The 27,087-nt window shown below is 32.0% G+C and overlaps 3 protein-coding genes across 5 annotated transcripts in view; 2 read left to right on the top strand and 1 right to left on the bottom strand.

Annotated features, from left to right (window-relative positions):
* Positions 1 to 21,400, top strand: part of LOC123680552 (helicase domino) — a 44,319-nt gene extending 22,919 nt beyond the window's left edge. For all 3 annotated transcript variants that reach the window (XM_045618505.1, XM_045618504.1, XM_045618506.1), the window contains exons 12-24: positions 83 to 208; positions 4,212 to 4,480; positions 4,541 to 4,913; positions 5,689 to 5,885; positions 7,612 to 7,726; positions 7,786 to 8,133; positions 10,267 to 10,488; positions 13,147 to 13,182; positions 15,237 to 15,766; positions 16,325 to 17,169; positions 17,593 to 17,892; positions 19,119 to 19,465; positions 19,557 to 21,400. In XM_045618505.1, the coding sequence (XP_045474461.1) occupies positions 83 to 208; positions 4,212 to 4,480; positions 4,541 to 4,913; positions 5,689 to 5,885; positions 7,612 to 7,726; positions 7,786 to 8,133; positions 10,267 to 10,488; positions 13,147 to 13,182; positions 15,237 to 15,766; positions 16,325 to 17,169; positions 17,593 to 17,892; positions 19,119 to 19,465; positions 19,557 to 19,862 (4,014 nt within the window). In that variant the 3' untranslated portion in view covers positions 19,863 to 21,400. The remainder of the gene's footprint in view (positions 1 to 82; positions 209 to 4,211; positions 4,481 to 4,540; positions 4,914 to 5,688; positions 5,886 to 7,611; positions 7,727 to 7,785; positions 8,134 to 10,266; positions 10,489 to 13,146; positions 13,183 to 15,236; positions 15,767 to 16,324; positions 17,170 to 17,592; positions 17,893 to 19,118; positions 19,466 to 19,556) is intronic.
* On the bottom strand, positions 1,807 to 3,248 carry LOC123680558 (aminoacylase-1-like). The gene has a single exon (XM_045618513.1). The coding sequence runs from the start codon at positions 3,161 to 3,163 to the stop codon at positions 1,973 to 1,975; it is 1,191 nt and encodes a 396-aa protein (XP_045474469.1). The 5' UTR covers positions 3,164 to 3,248; the 3' UTR covers positions 1,807 to 1,972.
* Positions 21,401 to 22,700: 1,300 nt separating the features above from the next.
* Positions 22,701 to 24,577, top strand: LOC123680566. Its single transcript, XM_045618528.1, has 6 exons — positions 22,701 to 22,914; positions 22,969 to 23,339; positions 23,422 to 23,523; positions 23,581 to 23,870; positions 23,925 to 24,109; positions 24,234 to 24,577. The coding sequence occupies exons 1-5, from the start codon at positions 22,901 to 22,903 to the stop codon at positions 24,087 to 24,089; spliced, it is 942 nt and encodes a 313-aa protein (XP_045474484.1). The 5' UTR covers positions 22,701 to 22,900; the 3' UTR covers positions 24,090 to 24,109; positions 24,234 to 24,577.
* The last annotated feature ends 2,510 nt before the right edge of the window (positions 24,578 to 27,087 follow it).

The following is a 27,087-nucleotide window of genomic DNA, read 5'->3' as shown; positions in this document are numbered from 1 at the left end:
TTTTTGTGTTCATTACTAATTTCCTCCATTTTTAATGCATATATTGAAATAAAATGAATGCTTTATGTTGTTTTTTTTTCAGTCACTTTCCAACTCTAGTATCAAGGAACCTACTAAGGTGGGATCTAAATTCATAGAACAATTATATTCCAATCAAACAAATCAAAATAATTTGGATGTTCGATGGCGAGATAACCAGCAGCATGAGGTAAGAATTTATACACACTCAATTACATACACTTTGATCTCCGACAAGCGCTGCAAACTGATACCAACACTATTGAATGATAAAAGAGAATAGTTATTTATAATACAAGTGCAGAAGGCATTGATATTCTTCCACGAGTTCAAAATTCAAAAACGAGCCACGAAGTGGCGAGTTTTGGAATGAACGAGTGGTAGAATGAGCCTTCTGTACGAGTATTATACATTATTTTCTCTAATTCATTGCATTTTCATTGAAATTAATGAAATATTTCCATAAATATAATTTAGTGATTTTTGCATTGAAAAATGTTGGTTGGCAGAACTGATTTCTTTAAGGCAAATTGATGAATTGACAGATAAATCCGTGGCGGAAAGTTCGGAGTACTAACATAGAATAATAAAATATAACCATGAAAACTGTCCGTTTCTGATATATTCTCGCACGATTTTGTTCTACAAGATGTGGAAGAATGAACGGAATAACCACAGAATTAGAGAAATCAACATATTGAGATGTGTATAACTTGAGTCTTAAATTTATACATTAAATTTAACTGTAGATTCATCTCATTAAATGAAACACTTTTTTCGTTTACCATTTTTCTGGTTTCGGTTTAGGTAAAAAGCCAATGGTTTCACAATGGGACAATGCATTCCTGTCCTCTCAATGTTTACCACATGGAGATAACACTACTCAATAATTGTGTACATAGAACTTTTATGAATTTTATTATTCATTGCCCGATCTACGAGTAATCAGGTTGTATTTGCAGTAGATAACATTTTGCTTATTATTATTCACATAGTAGAAGTGCACTTGCTCAAACAGCTATGATCATATATCCACCGAGCCAGCCTATATTTGCCTCAAAGTAAAATAATTGAAGAGTATTAAAAAAAAATATTCGAAAATGAAAATGAAGTTTTTAATGAATGCATAAAATTATGAAAATTAATATAGATCACATTATTTTATGTTAGTACGGGTATTTCAGAAAAATCACTTCATGTTGCAAAGGGTGACAACATTATTGCCTCAAGGTGTAATTTATCAGATTTTTGACTAATTTTATATCACTCAACAATTAATATCTAGAAAATGGTGCTTTTTGGGAAAAACAATAAAAAACGATTTTATTTCTAAAATGATGAAGCATTCTAAGAGCTTTATTTATGCTTATTTCGTACAGTGAGAGTATAACTTGAAAACTATTAGAAGTAGAAAAAAAAAAATTGAAGAATATCCCTCTTAGTTAGAGAGAACTTCACATTAAATTCATATAATTCAGAATGATCATGTGAAAGCTATAAAGGAAAAACAAACTATTTTATGAACTTTTAACAGCCTGTCTTTTCACCTTGTTCAAATCTGGAAAAATGGTAACTAAAGTGTTTTATTTGATGAGAGGAATCTATGGTAAAATTTGATGTACAACAAACATAAGACTTGCTCTGTATGAATTTACACATTTCAGTTATTTTTGTGCACACTAGTTTACGCCTGTGAAATGGCTATTAGAAATGTTGGGTTTTGATAAGTTATTATAACCTGAGGTATTTTGCATGTTTTCCTTAATATTCACAAAAAAAAATAACGTTATTACAATTTATTTATTTCATTTCAATCACATTATATGTTTATATATTATTATTTGTTCAACTGAAGTATTCAAACTTTGAAAAAATATATTTTTTTCAAGTTTTCCACATTTTATCTTTGATTATTATTACGTATTATGATTATTGTAGATAAAATTGCTATCAGCTAAGCATTTGCTATTTCTCTTATTATTTCGCAGTATATCTCGATGCCTTTCAAAAACGTATCTACTCCTAAATATTCATTGTGTGAATGAAGCAATTTTTTTGTATTATTTATTGGTGAAAAACCAAATGATGGAATACCCATTTTCCGCAAATATCTGCTATCAGAAGTAGCACAATTCAATTCTGTTTTTATTTTAATTTTCATTTTATCTGTTGCTTTCTTAAAAGCTGTCCAAAATATATTTGAATCATTCAATTCAGTGTTAGGTGTTCCACTTTCTTTAGCATGGTATGAAATCGAACAATGGGGTCCTGCTTCTTTTATCCAACTATTTATCATACATTCAAAATCTTTCAAAGTTATTGATTTGGTCGAAATTCTACAATCAAAAGTCAAGAGCATTTTATTTGGAATTACATTGTCTTGAACTCCACCACTGATTTTAGTGCAGTTTATTGTTGTTACATCTCCTAATGAATTATGATTTTCTCGAAAATTTTTCTCTTGGTCTTTACGGAAATCGTAGAATTTCTGTAAAAGGTAAGCTACTTTTTCACCTGGAGTATTATCAAGTAAAAGTGAACCATGACCTGTTTGTCCTTCGCAGTAGATATCGAATTGCCATAGACATTTTTCTCCATAAAATAATATCATAGCATCATTTTCACTAGTAATACTTTCATCCAGAGCTATCCCTATGTTCAGTTTTTTGAATTCTTCAGTTTTTGTAAACAGCTTCATACCTTCTTCGCCTCCTATCTCTTCTTCAGGTACAAAACAAACATGCACAGTTCTTGAGCAAATAACCCCATTCAATTTCAATCTTCTAATTGCTTCCAAATATTGTATACCTACGGATTTCATGTCTTGAGATCCTCTTGCATATATTTTTCCTTCATGGACTTCAGCGCCGAAAGGTTTATATTTCCATTGTTCTTCAAATACTGGAACAACGTCCATGTGACTATTCAAAAAAATACTAGGCAATTCAACTTGCGCTCCCATCCACGTTATGATTACTACAGGTTTTTTCGGCTTCAAATATATCACCTGAATCGGAAGTTGGAGTTCTTCTGCTTGATTTTCTAGAAATTTTACACATTTCGCATAATCAACATTTGGATGTACTGTAGGGATTTGAAGATATTGCTGAAAATTTCTTAATGCTAACTTATTGAGATTTTCCATAATGCTCAATATCTATAACAAGAAGCAGACAGACTGTTTCTAGACAATATCATTGTTAATGTGAAATCATAGATTATCAAGAAGTACTCAAATAAGGTGTTAATATGCTTGTTTGTTTGAAATATTTTATCTCAAAGGACAGATTATAAATAGAACATGTGGATTATAGATAACAAAGGCGACAGAAGTACATTTTTTAAAATGAAACTTGAATAATATTTGCAGAAGTTATGCATTTTTGTTTTAATCAGAAAGGCCCTTAATAAAACAAGACACTCTTGAATATATATAGCTTGCCAAAAAAGTAACACAAGTCCATAATTCTTGTACTATGAATTTTTATTTTATTATTGAGAAAAGTCCTCCCACCCATCGATTTCTATTTTCAAAATTAAATAAATCCATTTGTTTTTGAAGTTGCGGGTTTATACCCCTACCCCCACCATTTTCTCTTCTCTATTGGAAAAATATTGATTATGAGCATGAAAGGTATGGAATGCCATTCATGGGATATATCACAATCAATGAGTCCAAAAAATTGGTGAGTTGAGGGGTATGAACCTCCAAATCCCCTAATGGGCTTTTCGACTGTAGATTCCGTAGATTTGATCTTAGTTCTTCTGTTAATTTCAAATTCGAATGAGATCCAAATTCATATTTGAATGATAACTTTTAACATATTTAAATTTTCATATTCATCACATTACTAGAACCATAAAAAATTAGAGAAAATCGAAAAAATTATAAACAAAATTTTCGATATTTCCGTGACCATAAAAGCGATGAAGTTAGTTTTAGATGTTGATTTAAAATAACAATTTAAAGCTGCGTTCAAACTTTGAAGCTGTCCAAATCATAACCATAAAAAATTAAAGAAGTAGATTGGAAAAAAATCGATATTTCCGTGACAACAGATACAATCGGATTGAAATTTTGCGAAATAGAATAGCCTGACCTTGAAACAGTACAGGTATACTGGTAACAATCCCAAGTTTCATGCAAAATTTGTGTTGAAAGATCATTTATTTATTTTTTTCTTTTGTTTCAGAATAAGGTAGAATTACAAGAAATTGATATGAAACTTAGATTGAAAATTATGTCTGAAATCAATGAAAGGCGACTTATGGCATGCCCAATTTATGGAAGTGATCTGCATGCGGCGGTTAAAATAACACCTGTGAGTGGAAATAGTTGGAGTAATGGCAGAAGCATTTGTTTGGATGCTATGAGACAAAAAGGTGTAGAAAGTGAAGTATTGAAAGCCGTTTTGTACACACCAGAGAAGAGGATCACGGAAATGGCCCCAGTAACCGATAGGTAATGAATCATTAGGTTATTCAAAAATCTGTGAAAATCACAAATCCAAATTTGTTTCAGATTCATCTTTTATGTACCTTCTGTCAATGCACCGAAACCAGAACTTCAAGTCTGGCACCCCCATCCAGGAGTTTATAGGGATATCAAAGAAGTTCCTCAAAAACTTGCAAGAATTTTATCTAAGCCAGCATCTGTATTACATAAATTAGCGTCGGCCATGGTTACTCAGTTCCCTGACCCAAGATTGATCCAATATGATTGCGGGAAATTACAAACTCTGGATAAACTACTTAGAAAACTCAAGTCAGAAGGTCATAGAGTATTATTATTCACGCAGATGACTAAAATGTTGGATGTCTTGGAAGCATTCTTGAATTTTCATGGTCACATCTACCTAAGGCTAGACGGTACTACCAGAGTAGATCAGAGACAGGTAAATCATAATTCTTAAGTTATTTATGCCACATTGGACAAAAGTAATTATTAAAAAAAAAGTGTTAAAAATATTGATGATTTGTTGGTATACCCTGTCAAGTTAGAAATTTCTTTTATCAGTGTGACTGATATTTCTTCGATATATAATAACAAGTTCATTCAATGTTTTTTTTTTTAACATTTTGGTGTGTAAGTCATTCAGTTTCGAATAAATGATGATTCTATACCACGTCCTAAGGTTTTGAGATCCATTCAACTCAATCCTATTTATGAGGACAATCGAGGCATTTGTCTGATATCCTTATCTGAATATAGTACTTCACACTTTAATTGTTTAGGATCCAAAAATCTGAAGAGCTGTTAAAAGGTTCAGTTAAGAGTAACTACAAAAATGGATCTAGTGCTCAATTCGGACATTCATTACGATATGTATATAAACGATACAAATTTGTTTATGAAGTATAATCGAGTAATTATTTTTCTAGAAATTATAATTTTTTTGATTGATTCCTTGATTTTCAGCTTTTAAAATTCATGAATCATCTTTTCTAATTCATTAGAATCAATGCGGAATTGCAACCATTTTTCTCTTTCAACTAAATTATATGTATAGGTTTACAATAAATTTTTGGATTTATTTTTTCTAAACGTAAAATATGAAAATATCATGGGGGATGTTATAAACATTTATCGGAAATGAGTAATAAACCAAAATTCACTTTAACCCCTAATTATCGAATCACCATTCACATTAATTGGTGATTGTTTTTTAGGTATTGATGGAAAGATTCAATGGTGATACAAGAATATTTGCCTTTATCCTCTCGACAAGATCGGGTGGTGTGGGTGTTAATCTAACAGGGGCCGATACTGTGATATTTTATGATTCCGATTGGAATCCGACCATGGATGCTCAGGCCCAAGACAGATGTCATCGCATTGGTCAAACTAGAGATGTACATATATATAGGTAAGCAAATTGAATAGATTATTGTGTTCTATGCTATTATTTTGAAGATATCTTGTTAAGTTTCTTCATACTACATGGAACCGATAGAAAATTGTGCATTACCAACCAATCGTTTTGTTTCCATGAAATAGATTGGATGACTTGCTACATACAAGAAAAATTACTATTGAAAATACTGTTTTAAAAATAATAGATTTATGGATAGGTGGTGCGTAATATTTAAATACAGAGAATCTCAAAACAATTTTTTTTCAATCTTTTGTAATTTGAGAGTACAGTGAACTCTCGTTAACTCGGAATCCTCTATAAGTCGAAAACACACAAAAATTACCTCTATAACTCGAAGTCAGTAGTTAATTCCAAACCCCCCCTCACAAGTCAAAACGTGTAGGAAAATCGAGCGTATTCAATGATGCAAAATTGCATCGTGAGGTTGGAATTAGGGAAAATTGGAATTTTACTAAAAACTTTTTTAGAGTTTTCACTCTCAATTGCTGAAACAAGCTTGAAAAATTTGAACAACATGCCCCTGCGCATATAATTGCAATAATTTGTCAGGTTGTCAATGTTGCCTCAAAAGAAACAAACGATTACACTTCGAATTATATACATTTTTTGACGTTTTGTAGTCTAAATAAGACTTGTTCATCAGACAAATCAAAAGAAAAATATTCAGAATTTGACAGTCGGAATTTGTCAACACAGAGAGTCGTTGGTGTATTTCATTATGAAATTTTCTATTGTCAACTCATTTTTCAGTAAATTCATCAAATATGTATACAATCTACTCCTACTATAGAGAACAAATGTCACTATTCTTCACCTCTATAACTTGAATTTTCATTTGGTTCACCTCTATATCTCATTACCTCTGTAAGTCAAATTTAATCAAGAATGACCCGTATAACTTGAACTACGGCTATTATAAACGTAACTCGACGAAAAATCTTGGTCTCGTGTAGTTTCAAGCTAACGAGAGTTCACTGAACATATATAATTAAAAGCATTGGTCAAATTGGAGATGTAGATATATATTTGTAAGCAAATGAAAAAGATCACTGTGTTCTATGCTATTATTTTGAAGATATGTTGTAAGTTTCTTCATACTACATGGAACCGATAGAAAATTGTGCATTACCAACCAATCGTTTTGTTTCTATGAAATAGATTGGATGACTTGCTACATACAAGAAAAATTACTTTTGAAAATACTATTTAAAAATTTATAGATTTACGAATCTCAAAACAATATTTTTTTCAATCTTTTGTAATTTTATAGTGCATACATAATTGAGAGCATTGGTCAAAATAAAAATGTACATATTTATTTGTAAGCAAATGAAAAAGATCACAGTGTTCTATGCTATTATTTTTGGAGATATCTTGTCAAGTTTCTTCATACTACATGGAACCGATAGAAAATTGTGCATTACCAACCAATCGTTTTGTTTCTATGAAATAGATTGGATGACTTGCTACATACAAGAAAAATTACTATTGAAAATAACATTTATAAATTTTTAGATTTACGCATAGATGGTGTGTAATATTTAAAGATAAATATAACTTTTTTCAATCTCTTGTAATTTGAGAGTCCATAATTAACAGTTTTTTTTTAATTTTAAATTTTTTATACTTCTTGAGTCTGTATTAGACAAATATTGCATTGGAACTAGAAACATTCAATTAGTTTTTTTTTTTTTCATGAATATTTCTTAAATTCTAGGTTAGTTAGTGAACGAACAATTGAAGAAAACATACTGAAAAAAGCCAATCAAAAACGATTATTGGGTGATTTGGCAATCGAAGGAGGCAATTTCACAACAGCTTATTTCAAAAGCGTGAGTTTGAAAATTCCATTGCATATGTGGATCTGTTCAGCATTCTCATATTTTTTTAGTCTACCATACAAGACCTCTTCAACATTGACAATGCTGAAGAAAGTGCTGCACATAGAATGTCTGAAGTTATTGAGAGCAACAAAGATAGAGCTGAAGCTCTTGCAAAACGAACAACTTCCCCATCGACCATACCCGGAGATGAAAAAGTTGCGATTGGAGCACTGGAAAATGCTTTGGCTGCTTGTGAAGATGACCAAGACGTACAGGCTGCTCGCATTGCAAAAGCCGAAGCCGTTGCTGATTTGGCCGAGTTTGATGAAAACATTCCATTAGAAGAAGTCAAGGATAAGGATAAGGAGCCTGAGATAAGCAGAGCAGAACAAGAAATAGAGAATGTCATCAAAAAGGTAAGGCATATTACCCACTAATCCCACGATAACGTATCATTATATATTGATGTTATTATCTCACCAAGTTCAATAATTGTCATTCCGAAACACCAGTTTTTCTTGGATCCCCATGAAATTACTTATTTATTCAATTTAAATTATCACTTCCTGCAGACACTGTTTCCAGCCAGCTACACAAAAAATATGCTCGGTAATCAATCATGGAGAAGACGCGATAATAACAATAATATTTATTTCAAAGATTATCACAGATACAACAGGTGCAAATGATAAAATTGAAACATGTCAGACGAAACCACAGTCTAATGCTGGATGGTGGAACAGTAATTATTATATTCATTTAGAATAGAGATCATTGAATGTTCAGATGAACAATCTTAACACTTTGTCTGGTTATCCTATTCACCAATTCTAGCTGGGATTGGTTTTCAGAAAAAAATTCCGAAAAGAAAACTTTCTCACAATAACACCATTAGGCCAAAAGTCCTCGCTATTCAGCCGCTCAAAGATTTCATTCGAGAGAACACCGATGCTGAAGGAAGAGTTCTTACCTTTACTCTCAAGTTTTTTTATTTCAATTTCCTCATAACCATTTATTTCTGTAAGATATTCCCTGATAGATTCTACGGGAACGTTCTATCCAGCAATCCATCCTATGTAAAGCCACTTCTTCTTTAAAGCACCTGAGAACTTTGCAGTTCTTGTTGTTGATTTTGGCCCAGAAGAAAGTATAAACTTAGCTCGATTGACATTTGTTTTTTTCCGAGATACAGTCTTCCATTCAATATTTGGAGATACGATTCTTGGGGTGTTCTCATTCTTAGTTTGATATTTTGAATGAATCAATTTGTTCCATTCTGATGAGGAGCTATTTTATTAGAATCGTTTATTCAAGAGACTATAAATATGTCGCTTTTCAACTGTTAACGAAATTCACTTCAAATATAGGTGTACAGTGATGACATTTTTTCCCACTTTCAAGTTGATAGCAGATATCTTAATTACTTTGTGCACTGATAACCTGATCATATGATTCCTTACACATTAGCTGTTTAACATAAATTGACGAATCTCGATGTTATTTGCCAACCTACAAAACTAGCTATCCAGTTGGAAACCCTTTACTTAGTATTTTTAAATTTAACTCCTAACGTTCTCGTGTTCAGGTTGACATAAAGCTATTATCTCCTACTCAGTTTCAAGCGATTCGACAACCTTTCTGAACTGATTCTCAGTCTCAGTCATACTAAATATTTCGACGTATTAATGAGATATGCGTACATCCTTTCATTCTAGACTTCATATCGTCGGCTAAGAGTGTAAATCTGCTATGTCCATAATGAACAATTTTACAGGAGACCAACAAAACCGTACAGTACAGTGTTATAATAATAATAATAAGAAAGTTTATTCATGAAAATACATTCAATAAACTCCATTGAATGTATTTTCATGAATAATAAGAGAGTTTATTCATGAAAATACGTTCAATAAACTCCATTGAATGTATTTTCATGAATAAACTCTCTTATTATTATTATTATAACACTGTACTGTAATAATAATAAGAGAGTTTATTCATGAAAATACATTCAATGGAGTTTATTGAATGTATTTTCATGAATAAACTCTCTTATTATTATTATTATTATTATAACACTGTACTGTACGGTTTTTTTGGTCTCCTGTAAAATTGTTCATTATGGACATAGCAGATTTACACTCTTAGCCGACGATATGGTAGTTGTTTTTAAGGAAAGTTCGCGCCTTTGATCAAGAATCCTTTTTTTTTTTGTAAATCGATTCTCATGACGCCAATTATTTCTGTTGAGAAGGAAAGATCATTCATCTTCTTAAGCGCTCGTTCTCAGAACCAATCGCTCTATCATTTCAGCACAATGTCTGTAATTTTCGAATTTTAAGCCTAGAAAAACTAAGAATTGTAGGTCAAAATCGATTCTGTCCGTCCGGCCGCCGTGTATACGATGATGTAAAGGTATTACAATTCCTTATGTACAATCTTCCTTGATTGATTTTACTTTTTCTCTTATTTGTTGAGATCAATAGTGAATATTGTGTATTTTGTTGGATCAAATTAAGTGTGTAATTATTTTTTTTTTTTTATTACAGCTAAGTCCCATTGAAAGATACGCAATGAATTTTATTGAGCAAACGGAATCAGCCTGGTCAGCAGAACAATTGGCTGCAGCTGAAAGAAGAATTGAAGAACAGAAACTTGAATGGGAACAGAATCGATTGGCGGCTATGAAGGAAGAAGAAGAAAGACGAGCTCGCGAACTTGAGGAAGAAAATGATCTCCTAACATTCTCAAGAGAGGATGCCAATAATCAGGTTAGCACTAAATTTAAAAAGTTTTATAATAGACGCGAAAATTTAGGACTGAAGCGATCTAATTTGAAGAGAGAATATGATAGATCTTCTAAAATGGTCAAACAGAAAATCAGAAAAACTTCAAACGAACACCATTCACCTATTAAAAAACTTAAAACGGGGACTTCTAGTGAATCTGAAGGACAAAATTCTGAAACAGAAGGTGATTCTGAAACTAGTCAAAATAAAATGGATGATGAAGTGTTTCAACAGGTAAATGATGGTATTTCAGAGAATAAGCTCAAAAGTCATAATTCCCCTAGAACTAGATCTAGAGGTACTGTATCTATAAATCTGTGGACTCTCGATGTCAGTCCCATTTTACCTGGTCTAAAACCTGTGAAAAGGGATAAGTGTGAAAAAGAAGGCAAGGAGGATGATAGCACAGAGTTGAAATCTAATATGAAACCTAATCGATTACCATCAGAAGGTGATAAAACAATATTAGATTCTGAACCCAAATTGATCAGGATGAGAGGACGTCCCAGAAAGAAATTACAACATAAAATAAATTCAACAGAAGATTCCACCAATAAATTGGAAACTGTAATTAATTCAGATGATAATCAAGTTCAATCTGAAACTAAAACTTGTAAAATTGTTTTGACAGATGTTATGAAAAAAGTAAATTCCCAAAAAATAGGTAAAATTGAAATTGGTGAATTAGATGTTGAAGTAAATATCACAGGGACCAAAAGTATAATAGAATATACAGCAGAATCTGAAATTACATCACAAAGGGATAATTCAAATGAATCAAAATTGATTGAAGTTAATTCTACTAAAGATACAGACTTATCATGTGATTCATCCCTAAATAATAGTGAATCCTGTTGCAGCAATAATAGTATTCATTTTGAAAGTGAGGGCAAATCACAAACTCATCTTGAGAATGGTATTGAAAATATTGATAAATTGAAGGTTCAAAAGAATCATAAAAACCATCTATCAGAATGTAGAAAAAATTCCAAGAAAAACAAATTATCAAAAAATCAAACTTTGGACAATTGGTTGATATCCTCAACTATTTCATCGAATCATGTGGAAAACGCTTCCAGTTCTGAAAATAATTGTGATAAAGAAACTATCACAAATACTGATCAAATTGTGAATGATTAGATACATATTGCATTTAAAAACTGTTTTAATTTTATGAACGAGAAAAATATGTGATTTTCAGTTTAGTCTAGCAAAACCCGTGACCCAGTTATAAATATGTCGTGTATATAGTGAGAGTCACTTTAGTTTTTTTACACTGATGATTTTCAAATGTGTATGATTGGTTAGCTGTAAATTATCCGGAATGAATGGATTTATAAATACATATATATATTTGTATATATAAAATTCAAAAATGCCTTGTAAGTAAAATTTCAAGTCAATCTAAGGAGCATTGAATATGTTCATTTTTTTTGTACTTTGAACAAAAAAAATGATTAAATATTCTAATTTGTCACTTTTACTGCCACAATGAGTTTATAATTAGTAGTAAAATTCAGATATTAGAGTTACAGAATGCTCTACAGAACTTTTGATAATAATTAAAAATCAAATTTCTTAGTTACAGAATTCAACATCATAACTGATTTTTTTAAAGTCAACAGATTTCTATATTAGTGAACTCGTAGAATCCTACTTATGAAATTAGTGCATCTGTCTGGTGCGAAAATTGATTTAATTTTGTAGATAGTAGTAGTTTATTGAAATTATATTTTAAGTTCAGCAGCAAACTTCCAAATTTTCCTTCAAGCAACTTGTGATAAATGTATTATTTATTAACACGTAGCAGTATTTTTTTAATCTTGGAGCATATTCTAAGAATGTCAATTATGCAAACATTTTTTATTGCTAATGAATTTTTCCAAAACTGGTAATTACAGTTTTCAAAAAAGTTAAAATTCGTTTCAATTGGCATTGAATTTTACTGCTTCTGTTGGTTATCCTTTTGCCTGGATAAGAAATTTTTTTCAAAAATTTTATATATTTTTTTTCTAAAATTGGCATTCTTAACCCAAGGAAATATGTAGAACCGTAATATTTTTTCTAATTTTTGCTCAGATGCACTTAATTTATCATTGTATCTGTTCATTTTTTTCCCCTTTTAATGTTGAATTTGTGATTGTGAATCTTGGCCGTGTACATAGATCCAAAAATAAAGAAGTTCTCTTGCAAGTGTTGTTTTTGTTTCAACAGCGGGATAGTTGCAGGTTTTGGTGCCTTCTTGTTCTGTAGTCCACTGCGGGCACCAAAACTCTGCCCCGCTGGACACAAGCAAGGGGGCTTCCATTATAACCTGCATCCATCCCAAATTTAACCTAACCTAACCTTTAACCTTCTCCTGATTTCAGATTTTTTTTTTTTAATGAAAGAATCACTTATTTGAAAAAATTTATAAACAATTTCGAACAATTCATATATTCAAAAAGATTTTTATGCTGGTTTCATTGCAAAATTATAATTTTTAATTGAATGAATTATTTATTTGTGTTAATTTGTTGATTGTATATTGGATTACTATATTCGAGTAAGTATCACTGAATTAATGTTTGTAAAATGCTTTTGTTCTATCTGTATATTTTATTTTTTAAATTTTAATTTGTAATGTTTTTAAAATTCCAGATTTGGCTGTCAGATAATGGAAATGAGCAAATGCCTGTAAGTATCTTCACCTTAATGATATAAGTTGAAACTAATGATACTCCTCATAGTATATGCAGTAGAATATTTATTAAGCTAACAAAAACTTTTGAGGGACTATTAGGGCGGAAATACACTGGAATATCATCACGTGACGTCATTTCCACATCATCTGATGTGCGCTGACATATCACATGGTAAGATGTTTAGATATACTGCCATGCCCACGCAGTCTTGAAATTTTTTGAGATGAAACTGGCCACTTTTAAAGTCTTCTTGGATTTTAAGAATTTCATGGGAATATATAGCTGCCCCTACAGAAATCCTTGGAAATAGGGCTATTTTATTGAGTAGCACCACCTCTGAAGAAAGGGGAACTACAGACAATCCCAAGTGCCAGTATTACAAACAAAATCTAATTGGTAGACACTCCAGTATTTTTAGACGTCTTAGTGAATATTGCATGGAGGGATATCACTTAGTGTTAGCCAAGATTTCTTATCACTTGATATAACGCGTGTTTCTCACGGTAGTAGACTATACACACTAGCAAAATTAGGGGAACAGGCGAGATCTTAACGAAATTTATTTAATTTTCTCTTAAAACATTTAAGCAATTTTTTTAATTTTAACTCTATTATTTTATTTCATGAAAGTAAAACATAAATATAAATCTTAACAATAAGATTTTTGGTAGCGGCCACGAGCACCTGGACAACCGAATTTCTTGGGTTCGCATATTTTAGGAACATAATTGTGTAGAAGCCGTCCTCATTTAATTCCTTTTTTCTTATACAAGGTGATTCAACGCGATGGCCTCTTAGACGTTTATGGAAAAATAATCATCATAAAAATGGTGGCTACGAGGAATCGTGTTTTTTTGAATATTTCTGCAGAAAAAGTTTTTTCGAAAAAACCTTTTTCAGAAATCATTCGAAGTGTACTAATTTCTCTCAAAACTAAGATATTGCAATAAAAAAAAAAGGTTCAGAAAAGATGAGGCAATATCTTCATAAACATTCTTGTCTTTCTAGGATTCACTCCACAGGGTGTTCTGAATAAAAGCTTGCATTTCATTATTTTTGTTCACCCCCATACCCTATATACAGGGTTTAACCTGAGTGTTGGCCATAATATAGTGCAGGTCATCCAGACGTTTCAGAAAAGGACCTTGTGTATCCTAAGGCTATTCATTTCGGAGATACTGAGTGATTCATGAAAGTTGACCTAAATTTCTAATACCCATAACTTGAGAATAAACAGTCTGATTTTGCTCAAATATTATGGGTTTGTTTAATTTCTCGAATGTGCCAAAGTGTTCAAAAAAAATGAAACACAAGTCTTATTGAGATTTTGTCTCCCTAATTTTGCTGGTGTGTATTAGAAGATGAAGCATTAGTTGAATAATTCGATAGAAATGTTGAGGCGCCAATTGGATGCATTTGTAAACAAGAAAAATGAAACTGCTTCGTTTCGCCCTTATTGATATGTCGTTTTTCCAAAAAAAAAAAGTTGTGTTTTTTGTATTCAATGTATACAATACAATAGAAATGATACCCAACAGGAAAAAAGTTAAAAACAGTTCTCAGACCATGATTCGTCGTTCTGCTTATTTGAAATAAAAAACCAAAAGCCATTTTAATTGTGAGAATTGAGGCTCTACATGGAACTAGAATAATAATGTCAGAACAAAAAACTTATGATTATTATTGCCCAATATTTTCAGATCAGGCTTGGTTGAAATGATGTTTTATCACATCTCATATATGTATATAATTCTGCGGACTTCAAAGGCACAATAACCACTTGAATGAACAAGCGTTCAAAAGCTCCTTATGTCAAGTCAGATATTTTTTAATTTGTCTTCAATAGTTAGGCTCTTGGATGTATTTGAAGTTATAAATTTTATTGAAATTCAATATCTTTAATATTAATATAACTTGTCAAAATGTAGTCAAAGTTTTCCTAGTTCCACCCAAGTTGTGTAAAACATTTCTTTATTTATGATGTATATACAGACATATATCATACTTTAATCTTGTATGGTTAAATAATAAAAAATTTATTTTCAGATGTGGTGCCCACCTACTCCTCCCCAACAAGATAATGATGTTTATATTGATAATGCAGTTTCGTTCCTCTATGATGGTGAAATTATGTCTGAAAACCAATTGCCACCTGTCTATGTGAAGAAAGAAGCCAAGCGAACAAGGGTTGAAGCTGGATTACCAGAAAGTAGACGTTCTGTGAAAATTCCAAGAAAAGAGGAAGTTGTAAATGCACCAAAATCCATATTCCATCCACATGCTCTCTTCAAGATGCGACGAGATGTGAAATGGCAAAAATATAGAAATTTGATTAGACCAGGAATTTCCATACCAGGAAAAGCAACTTCAAATAAAAGTGCAAGTGATTTACCCACATGTCAAGAATGGACGATACATGAGGATATGGCTCTTCTTAAAGTCATACAAAACTTTCAAAGTTTACCTATTAATTTATTGATAACTTCACCGGCTCATACACCCAATTGGGACTTTGTTGCAGATTATGTCAATACTGTATCAATTACCTACAGATCACCAAAGCAATGTCGACAAAGGTAAATATACAAAATATTCACTATTTTATATTAGGGCTTGTTTTCCCACTTGCTGATAAAGTACCAGATATGAATCTAATGGATAAAATATCTGCTGGATAATTTCATTCTGTTCACCTACTTGGGTCCCAGGTATATAATGTCTACCAGATAACTATTTCAAGAAACAATGGGGTAATATCGCTTGGCCAGGATATACTTGATTGGTCATTGCTCATATAACACATATCTTTGAAAAAGATAGGTTATATATCTACGGGATAACAATTAATTAGCTACTTGAGTTAAGGGCAGGAGGTTACCAGTCAGTTTAACCTATCAGACATGTGTGAAACAATTTTTAGGGATGGATAAGTTATGAATAGCTTATCCAGGACTTTATCAGTTAATGGTGAAAGAGCAAGTTAGAGTTAACGGTCCGTTTTGTTTTGTTTGACGTCAGTTTAGTCAACATTTGCTTTGATGGACTTTTGAGAAACAGGTTATCAATATTTTATTTTCAAATTGTCACTTCTTAATGCATCACTAAATTTTTTTTCATTGAAATTTTTTTGTTAGGTATGATTCAGTGCTCATGCAACGTGAAGAGGGTAAACAAATGTATGATCAAACGATGCGGAAGAAGAAGAACAAAAACACAAGTCCACAGAAATTTGTTTTTCAACAACAAAAATCAAACCGACCTATGCGAACTTCCCAACTTTATACACAAGACAACAACTCTAGTTTTTCACATACAATTACTCAGAAATACGATGCAAGTCTGGCTAACTCTAGTAAACCCAAACCACCTGATCGAACTGCAAACAATATACTACCCAAAAATCCTAAACATACTGTTGTATGGAATGAATGTGGTATAGATTTTGACCATCCACTGTTTCCAATGGATGTTGCTGTGAGAAGAGCTGAAAGAATGGCTAGAGAGAAAAAGATGACAACAGAAGCTAGAATGCAGTTAATGAAGGGCATTGTAGGTCAAAGCCAATCTTCAAGTTCCAGTGTGGCATCAGCAGTTGCAACTAATGTAGTACAGAATATATCTCTCACTCAAGCTACTGGTAGTGGAACTCCAACTATTGTGACTGCAACTACTGCAACTTCAGGTGCTACTGCTGCAAGTACTCAGAGTACAATTAGAGGTCAAAGAATAATTGCTTCTCCACTCCAATCGTCCACTGTAGTTTCTGTTTCGAGTTTGAGTCCTGCACAGCTTCAAGCCGCTACTCAAAGACTTATAGTTTCAGCAAGTTCTGCTCAAACCAAAGGCATCGTCACAGGGCAAGGAGTACAAAGCAAGTCTATTAGTCCTGCTCAGTTGCAAATGATCAGGCAAGCTGCATCTCTGAAACAACAAGTAAGGCTTCAAACTCAAGGGTTGAAAACATCAACTGTTACCATAGGTGAGTAAATATAAATATACTGAAAGCACAATTCACTACAGCTTTAGGAACAATGTAAACTATGATGTTGATAATAAATTTAAGTCTTATAACAGAATATTTAATGCTTTGCCAATACAATAGGTCCTTACTAGTTCAATGCAGAACGAAATCTCAAAGAAATAAATTCTAAAAAAGCTGTACACTTGATATATTGGCTATAATTCGTACATTTCTAACAAGTAGTAATAGCCAAATGAGCTCAATATTTCTTTCACTACACTACATTAGTGTTTTTATAATTTTTTTAATGAACTCTTGGCATCACTTCTTAGTTTGTACACTTCCATAAATGCGGATATTCTGCTAATGATAACGATATATTTTATTTATTTGTTGAAAATATTTGTTCGATTTTTGAACCAAATTGGTCAATGTTCACAGGAGGCCAAGCTACTGTTGTGCAGTTCACCCAAGCACAACCTCGACCCCAATTTGTCAGACAAGGTACTGTTGGAGTTGGGAATAAAACGCCTATCACCCGTACAGATAGTGAAGTGGCCCAGATTTTGAAGAAACAGCAGCAACTACAACAGCATAAGGCACTTGCTGCTGTGGCTAGTGGAAGTCAGTCAAATTCAATTCAAAATTTATCACCACAAGTTTTCGCCCATGCTTTTCAACAGGCTGGAACTTCTGGTACCCCAGTAGCAACGTTGGTGAAGACTGTTACTAGTTCTGGAGGTAAGAATTATTGTAATGGATATAATACTCAACTTTTGGTTCATGATAAATGATTATTTCATCGTAGTGGCGTATAAGTGAAAATTAAATAATAACAAAACTTATTTCTATGTAATTATTACTTTATGTAGAACAAATTCCATTAATTTATTCTAGCCATTCGTCCTGTAGATTTCAATTGAGTCTCTCATAAAAACCGACACATTAAGAGACAAGCTTCTGTTTCAATTTTACTTTTAGCTTCTAGGTTAAATAAGTAGTATTTGAATATTGAGGCTATAATAACATTAATATCTCTATGAAATATACCGACATGTCTAATCAAATTCAAAGCTTCCTTATGTTTCTAGTTTCAACTGATAAATGGGTACTGTTTTTTTTTTATTATTTATGATTATAAACCTTCAGAATCGTTGGAGGAAAAAAAATCAAAATATTAACATAATTTCTTTCTCTGCATATGGCCATTGGCTCTGAAATCTTAATATGATTATTTCTAATAAAAAACCTTTGGAATCATTTTAATTTTAACTCCTGATAGTTACCGAGGTTTATATGTACCTTAATACTTGCTAAAAATCACGAAAATATCACAAGGGGGAGGGGGGGGTGTAGTAAGATATCACGTGTATTTATTTTTTCGTCAAACACGCGATTTTTAAGCAAATATTAAGCGGCACGGCGCGGCGTGTAGTGACCTTGACTACATTAAATATATTTATGTACTAGTACAATACATGTTTTTCCTATGATTACACTTTTCGTTTATTATTATTGTTATGGCAATCAAAAAAAACTTGCAACCTGGAGTAGACATTTTTATTATGGTCCTTAATTTCAGAAGAAATATTATAGTTTATATCTGTATTTAAATTGAGATAATATTCAGAAAATTTTAAGATTCGTTGTAGGTACTAAAAATACACGTGATGTTGAGAAGGGGGAGGGAGGGGGTGGTCTTAAACCTCACTACGTATCACCAATGGGGGAGGGGGGTTCAAAAAATGCTAAAAAAAGATCACGTGATTAATGGACAACCCCTTATGGAAATAACGGAGACCCAAAAATTTTTTATATCCAAAGTGGATCACAAAGCTTCCTCTACCCTCTGTAGACTGAAGCAATTATTAATCAGTTGCTACTTAGTTGCCTTGTTAATTAGATCGTTGTATCTAAAGGAAGTGAACTTTTGAATGATGAAAATTAATAATTTTGTGTTATTACAGTATCCCAGGCAGTAACTATTCCAATTGCATCGGCTAAAACGCTAAATTCTCAATTGAAGACTAATCCACAGCAAATCCGACAACTTCACATTCAGCAGCAACTCTTGGCTCAGAAAAAATTGGGCGCGCAAAAAGTGAGCATTGCTCAAGTTGCTGGAGCAAAGACAAATATGCAAACTCAGCTTATTGTTGGCTCGAAGCCATTGCAGACAGCCATGACTGTACAGCAATTTCAACAAGTTATGAGAACACCTCTTGGAGTGTCGCAAGGTCCGGTTGTTTTAGCGAAAGGAACTCAAAGAGTGATACCTGTTAATACTGGTCCAGGGAATAAGCAAACAATTCAGGCAAGTACAACATTAACCTTGGATTGCTCATGAACAAAGACTTCTTTTGTTGATGAATTCCAGTTGAAATGATTTTCATTTACTTTTTCAGGTTGTTGCCGCCACATCACAGGGTTTGTCATCGAGTTTACGTCCCCAGTCTTCGTCTACTCTTGCCGGTGCACTTGCCGGTTTGAAAGTACAAGGCCAGACTGCTTCTCAAACACAACAAGCTCTTCTTAGTCAGGTTTCTGCAGCATTGCAAAACCAAAGTGTAGGTGTTAGGCAGGGTAGTCCTGTACGAATCCAAACTTCGAGTGGTACTCCCATAGTTGCAGTTTCCGTACAGTCAAATTCAAACATCCAAGGCGTCCAAGGAGTGAATCCTGAACAAATAACAAGGTTCATGAAAAAGTAAATTATCAATCGTTTGGAAATTAATTGAACGTTTCCTCAAAATATCTATCCATTTGCTGTGTAAAATTGATTACTTCAAAGCAATATGCTGAAAAATAAAAATACCAAGACAAGTTGGCACTGCTTGGATGAATGAGTATTAGATATGTATCATACAATTTTAAGTTATTGACTAAAGAATAGTTTTAATTAGTTCAATTAAAGTGGAAACACATTAACTGAATTTTGGTTTGCAAAACTGTAAATTCACGAAAATGAAAAAAAAAATCAAAAAATGGAAAGATGAAATTAATTTGCATTGTATTTATAGAGAAATGACTTGTGGGAATTGAATTCTTTTGATTTGATATTGTAGTAGCAATGTACAATGAAAAAATCTAATGCACCTTTCATAAAAAGTAATAACATAACATGTAATGATATATGATGTTGGAATAAATATGGATGTTGGTTATATAATGTTGTAGCTCTAAGATTCTGGAGGACTATTTTAGTTTTTGTAAAAGCCTATTGTAAGTTCATAGTTGCATGGGATGTTTGAGAAATATTATTTTATTGAGTTCAGACAAAATTATTATTTTGATAATATCCTTCTAATTTTTTATTTCAATCATTTCATTTTTATATCGATTTTAAAACATTGAAATTAGTATTCGCTATATTTTTCTCTCAAATTTAAATTGTCGACAGATTATTTCTGCTGTAAACAAAGTATTGTAATTATTTTATTTTCCAATTTCACTTTGTTGAAGTTATATATTTTTCTATAACCTGTTAATCTTTTCTATACATATTTTAATTAGCAACCAAATACATACTTTGTATTGAATTTTGTTTGTATAAAAAACAAACTGAAAATTTATCTGGAGAGGGAGGATTCATTTTTCAATTCCAAAGCTAATTTTATATGTATTTTATGTAGCCAAAAGTAATATATTAAGAACTGAACTATGATATTGTGAATTGGCTTTTTATTATTAAAAATTAAATAGTCGATTGGTTTATTTAAATAATAAAATAATTCAAAATAAGCCAATGATATTTTGATTTCAATGTCTGATTTATTGATTTGATAATGAAGAAAACAATTTGGCCTTAAATTAACACGGGTGTATATAACATATGGCATTCTTAATATCTATCATTTTTGAACTTTGTAGACTTTTGTACTATTTGTATATTATCCATCCATAAAGAGATTTTTTTATCTTATCTATTCTCATTATCTATCTCATCATTTATAATTCAACTCGACCTTTTGTTATTAGTTCTTTAGTCAGTATTCACCATGCCCCAGTCATAGCTACATTTTGTAAATCATAATTTCTATGCTGTGATAGTAACACTGTTAAAAGTATTACGTGGCTTGTGTTTTTTTGTTCTCTTTGTGCATAAACAGATAATTAATGTATATATGTAATAGTAAAATATCCTAGTTCCACTTGTCCACTTTTTGTTAATGCACAAGGATTTGTACATATTTGTATAATAATTTTACACTGTAGGTATGTGACAATAAATTATAATTTTCGATAAGGAGATATTTTTGATTAGGTTTATTTTCAATTATTTAGAATTTCAAACAATTCAGTGGAAAGGTATAAGAATTATTTTCTCTATACAAGGACCAGAGTCTTTTTAAATCAAGTCCATCACTTTTTCATTTGAGAAACGCTTCCATCTGTATTATTGCCATCTTCATTGAATATGTGGTTCATAACTCCCTAGGGAATAAGTGACAAGTGTAGTAGAACTGTGAAGCCTAAGTGTCCTTGACTTGCTTTTTGAAAGAAAGTGCTAGCGTTCCTTCAACATAAGTGTTATGAACAAGAAATTTCTATTTGGTAATATTCAAATGGAAATTTTAATAATACGTAACTATGAATGTACGATGAAAATAATTTATATTAATCATCATAGGTGTAGATATATGACGTATTGTCAAGAAAATATTTTTTAAAGATATGTTCTTAATTATCAAATTTCATGTAATTAGCTACTCTAGTTTCTAAAGAAAGTTGGGATGGCGAATGGACCTGAAAATTTCAGGGGGGGTTATATTATTTCCTCTTAACGATTCCAAAGCATTATCGACAATTATCAACTAAAAGCAATCTGACATTATACTATAAAAATCTACAAGTTCACGGAAAGTGATACAACGCGTTGATCCTTCTAACTTGAGAACAATCTGAATTTTTAGGGAAAAAAATTGATAATCATGCATGAGAGATGGCGTCGTGGGGTGCGCACCTACTACAGTGACGGCACTCCTCGTCGGCGTTTTGATTGATTTGAGCCCTGTCCACCATTAAAGGTCGAACTTTCAACATAGATCTCTGATTTCAAGGGCGGATTTAAGGGGGGAGTGTAATGGGGGTAATTACCCCCTCCATGAATATCGAAACCCTGAAAAAAAGTTACCCAACGTGGTGCACATAAATTATTTCATGCAATAATTTCAAATTGGAAATTTCCCAAATAATGCAAATTATTGGTTTTGAATCGTTACCACCCCCCCATGAAAAAGAGCTATATCCGCCCTTGTCTGATTTTCACTATTTACATTGGAGTGCCGGGCTGTTTCACATTGCTTTGAAGCATTCTTGTTTGACTTGTTAGCACAGATAACAAAGTAGTGCGTGTTAGTGATTGTGACTGGTTTAGGGGGTTCAAACCCCCCCAAAATGTGAACATACATTAGTGCGCGAACGTGCGAAAAGTTCGACCAATCAGAATAAAGCTGCGCTCAAAGAAAGAGATAGTAGTATTGTCTTGTCTCTTTCTTTAGTTTGCTGTCGTACCGTACTGTGGTTTTCTATGCTCCCGTATGTCATAATTTATGCCGCCTTTTTCAGTTTGTGGATTAACGTAACTTATAATTGGTAGTTTTATAAACAAAACTATATCAATTTTATACATCGTTGAAGCCAATATTTATTATTAACTTGAGTCTCACCTTGTTATTAACTCGTTAACCACTAACTTGTGATCAAAAAGCGATTATTATTATTGCTCTCCATTTGACTTGTGTGAATCATGAATCAACAAAGGTAAGTTTTTATTTTCTCATATTGGATTTCCATTAACATAATAATTTTTTTCAGTGATAATCTGATTTGTAACGTCTGCCAGAAGAGCTATTCCAGCGTCTCGGCTAAAAATAGGCATTTGAGAACTGTTCATCATGAAGCTGTCGAGGAAAAACCAAAAAACACTGTACATCTACAGTGTCCCATTTGCAATGAGCAGGAAAAACCTTCTTTCGGATCCCATGACCTCCTTATAAGCCATTTAGAAAACAATCATTCCTTAAGTATTAAAACATCTTTTTATAAGTTTAGGACTATGGAAGAATTTGAGACCTGGCGAGCACTTATTAGCAGAAGTGTGGATTATGTTGTGAATTCAACCCATATTACTCAAAGTACCAATACCAAACGGATTTATTATAATTGCAATCGAAGCAACTACAGAGGTTGGTATGCATATACATATTCATTAAAATGGGTGAATACTGATGTCAATACTGAATTTTATGAATAATATATTTTGTATAGGTTTTGTGAGTCAATGCAGCCAACGTAGTATGAAGAAAGGAGGCAGCATAAGAATATCGGGTATGTGTCCATCAAGAATTTGTTTGAAAATTTGTGGATCAGGTAAATACTGAATGAGGAAGTTAATTAATGAATAAATTATACATGCTATCTTTTTAGAAATAACTGTTAAATTCATTGAAACTCATGTTGGCCATGGAGATGATCTACGTGCTAAGCACCTAACACAAAGTGAGCAACAAGAAATTGCAAAAAAATTGAATGCTGGAGTTACTAAAGAAAGAATCTTACAAGATTCAAGAGCTATAAGTGATCATCAAATTGAGAGAAAAAATTTACTTAACTGTGGAGATCTTGCCTACATTATCAAAAAATTTAATATAGATAATATAGAAAATGAAGAAAGACAAAATCCCAATGTTTCAACCGATCATAGTAGAAAACAAGGGGTAAGTCATCTAGAATTAGCTATGGTGATGGAAAAACTTAAAAGCTTCTTATAGATTACAAAAGAACGAGCACATATGTTAGTGAATATGTTAAATGATGATAATTTGGATAAGTTCATCAGAATAATGGAGAAGTTAGTTAGTGAACAGACTGAAGGTGCATCAACCAGTAAAAAGAGGAAAATTGATAAGCAATCATATTATCCCAGCAAGAAGTAGTGGTGTGGATACATACAAAGGTACTTTTCTTCTCTAGTTTTTTTTAGAAAACAATCGCCTATCTGATAAAAAAGTCTTATGTAAATATGGCAACTTGGTTTGGGCAATTATATATATATATAAATATGTTTTCTCATAATCTAGGGTAACCAGCTGTATCTTGACCAATACTTTTGAAAATCATTTTGATATGCCAGCCCAGAGATTGACAAAGACCATCTAATAGAGGCTATGAGGAATCAAAATATAATTTTATTTAAACCAGTAAAACGATAAAGGAAGAATAAATTTCAAATATGTAATGTATGAAGTTTTCCAATTATTGTGCTTTTTTACTGGAATGATTATTTAATTTTTATTCAAATTTAATTGTGTATTTGTGCTCTTTGTAAATTGGTGGAAACGCCCCAGTGGTGAAGGTTTTCTTTGCTTGGTTCTTTCCTTCACAAGCTCCCTGAACCATGCAATCAAATAAATATTATCAAAACGAAGTTCTTTTCATACCTGCCCATTGTAATGTAAAATTAAATTTCGATGAAAATTTACGTCAGGTTTTTGTTTCTAATATAGCCAGGAACTTAACTTGAAGGTATCAAATATTAACTATTTTCATTAAACATGACAAAAAAGCCAAATGTGCTTGGAGGTTTGAATAAAAATTACTTGATACATTTTCTTCATTTTGATACAACATAAATCTAATAATGAGGGTAACTGATGGTTTGGCAAGTGAATTGCCAGTAAAAATTTCGCATATCGATTATCGACATCTACAGAAAATATATATTACAAGAATAATACTTGATTTGTAGAATTTTCACAGAAGGATTGGACTGAAAATTCACTTCGTCTCTTGTTTCTTTATGTCTACCGTTCCTTTATCAATTTTACTTGTTCAAGCTAATTTTCCTAGATCTTAGGTTTATCGAATCCATACCCATATGATAGAGATATAGACCTCTAAACAAACTTTCCAGTATGAAGTGTCTGGGATATATAAGCATATCTAGTTAATAAGAGTGCTGTTAATAAGTAATTAAGAAAAACCCCTGTTAATGTATTTTCTTTCACAATTAATATCGATAATCTATATCTTTCAGTGTAACTGGCAATTCACTCACCTGCCTCTCAGTTAAACTGATTATTAGATGTTATATATATATATATATATATATATATATATATATATATATATTTATTCTTTTGAGAAAGAGGAATACAAAATATTAATTTCAAACAATCAAGCATATGTGTCGATGAAACTCAGTATTAGCAGAGGAAATGTAACGGGGCATCATACATTTCAACGTATGATACAAGAGAACAGATAAAAACCTCAGCAAAAACTCTGTCTCCCCGTATCGGTGTAGTGACTGGTTTGTGTAAACGTTTACAGAATAAGCTGACAAAATTTATATTGAAGGACTTCCTCTTCAACCAAAACAAAATTTTCTTTATCCTCTCTTTTCAGTTGACGACTCTATAATTTCCAATTGGATCCTAAAACAAAAAAAAAAGAAGCAGAAAGGAGTACTAAATATTAGTTTTCATTATATCGATTTGAAGTTAACCACCCATTCTAAAAAAGAATCTGAAACTGAATGGATAGCTTGGAAACCATCATGAAATTTATAAATCGGACAATCATTCACCAAGTGGTCAATGGTCTCTTCTACACCACACTCACATAGTGGGCTATCAATAGAATGCCATTTGAAGAGGGTACTATTACAACGACCATGACCATCGACCCTAAGTCGATTCAAAATACACCAAATTTTCCTAGGAAGATTGAAACCTAGAACTTTTTCTGAGGGATCAACTATAAGACTTTTGTTGAAGACGTTAGAAGAAGTCCATCCCGAACGCCAAATTTCCTTGTCGCTTTCATTGGATTCAAGGAAGGTATTAGTCCATAAAGGTTTGCGTGATTTCAATCTAGCAGTTCTAGAATCTGGGAAATAGGATAAAATTGGAAATGAGTTCGGGTAGAAATGAAATTTATCCCAAGATTTCTTGACTGCAACCTGTCTACGAATATGGGGCGGAACTATATGTGATAGCACCGGTAACCAATCTAAAGGAGTAGATCTAATAGTCCCACTAATAATTCTCATAGAAACGTTAAGCTGTGCATCAATTTTATGAACATATTAATCATCGAAACCAAGAAAACTTACCAGGTATATATTGCTTTTAAATTTAATATTTATGACACGTCTATTTGCAAATGAAATTAAGGATTTCCCAAATAATCTAATCAGTATTCAAATTGCGATTTATACATTTTTTGAATTTGTTCGTAGATACCACTCAATCATTCACATATTGTTCATTCATTAATTTCTTTTCATTAGAAGAATTCGTTGCTGGAAAGTCGTGGATACCTTTACACAAGTTATTATCTGGGTGCTACATTCTTAGTACCCATTTTTCAATTCTCAAAAGCACTAGCGAAAATCGAGCGTCTTTTCATTCATTAATAATGAATAATAAAAATAATGTCTACTTTGACATTCGAACTTCATGTAAACAAAACCATCACATAATACTGTCCTGATATCGCTTTCTCTACACGTCTGTTCCTTTGGAGTATGACGTGCAGTGTTGCCGAAAGTATAAACTCAAGATCGGTATAAATGACTGCGCAAAATCGGTGTATTTGGGGAGCAAATCGGTGTAAGAATGATTTTACCAAGAATATCAATTTATTGAAATGAAATATAAACAAAAGAACATTTAATTAACTGATAATACATTTTCTTGTAACCAAAAATAACATTGAGTGAAAAAATTAATAAAATACAATATTTTCATTAAAAAATAAAAACATATAAATTTTCCCCACAATTGGGTATTCATGTGTTTATCGACCCATACCAATATGATTTTGACATAGTTGAGATAATTTCTTGACCAATGTCAAAATCAAAACAGTTAGGTCCTGTAGTTTTTATCAATCTTTTTGCGTGCAACAAACCTGTAATTGTTTCGGTTG

This window comes from Harmonia axyridis, chromosome 5, assembly GCF_914767665.1.
Source record: "Harmonia axyridis chromosome 5, icHarAxyr1.1, whole genome shotgun sequence".
Taxonomy (NCBI): Eukaryota; Metazoa; Arthropoda; class Insecta; order Coleoptera; family Coccinellidae; genus Harmonia; species Harmonia axyridis.
Note: the sequence above shows the minus strand (reverse complement) of the source record. Positions and strands in the feature narration are given on the sequence as shown.

What these genes read in the sequence shown, in the direction of transcription:
- LOC123680558 (XM_045618513.1), bottom strand. Translation starts at nt 3,163, where the DNA reads ATGGAAAATCTCAATAAGTTAGCATTAAGAAATTTTCAGCAATATCTT.
- LOC123680566 (XM_045618528.1), top strand. An exon ending in CAATCGAAGCAACTACAGAG is followed by an intron (nt 23,340 to 23,421) that starts GTTGGTATGCAT and finishes TATTTTGTATAG; the next exon opens with GTTTTGTGAGTCAATGCAGC. An exon ending in ATCATAGTAGAAAACAAGGG is followed by an intron (nt 23,871 to 23,924) that starts GTAAGTCATCTA and finishes AGCTTCTTATAG; the next exon opens with ATTACAAAAGAACGAGCACA.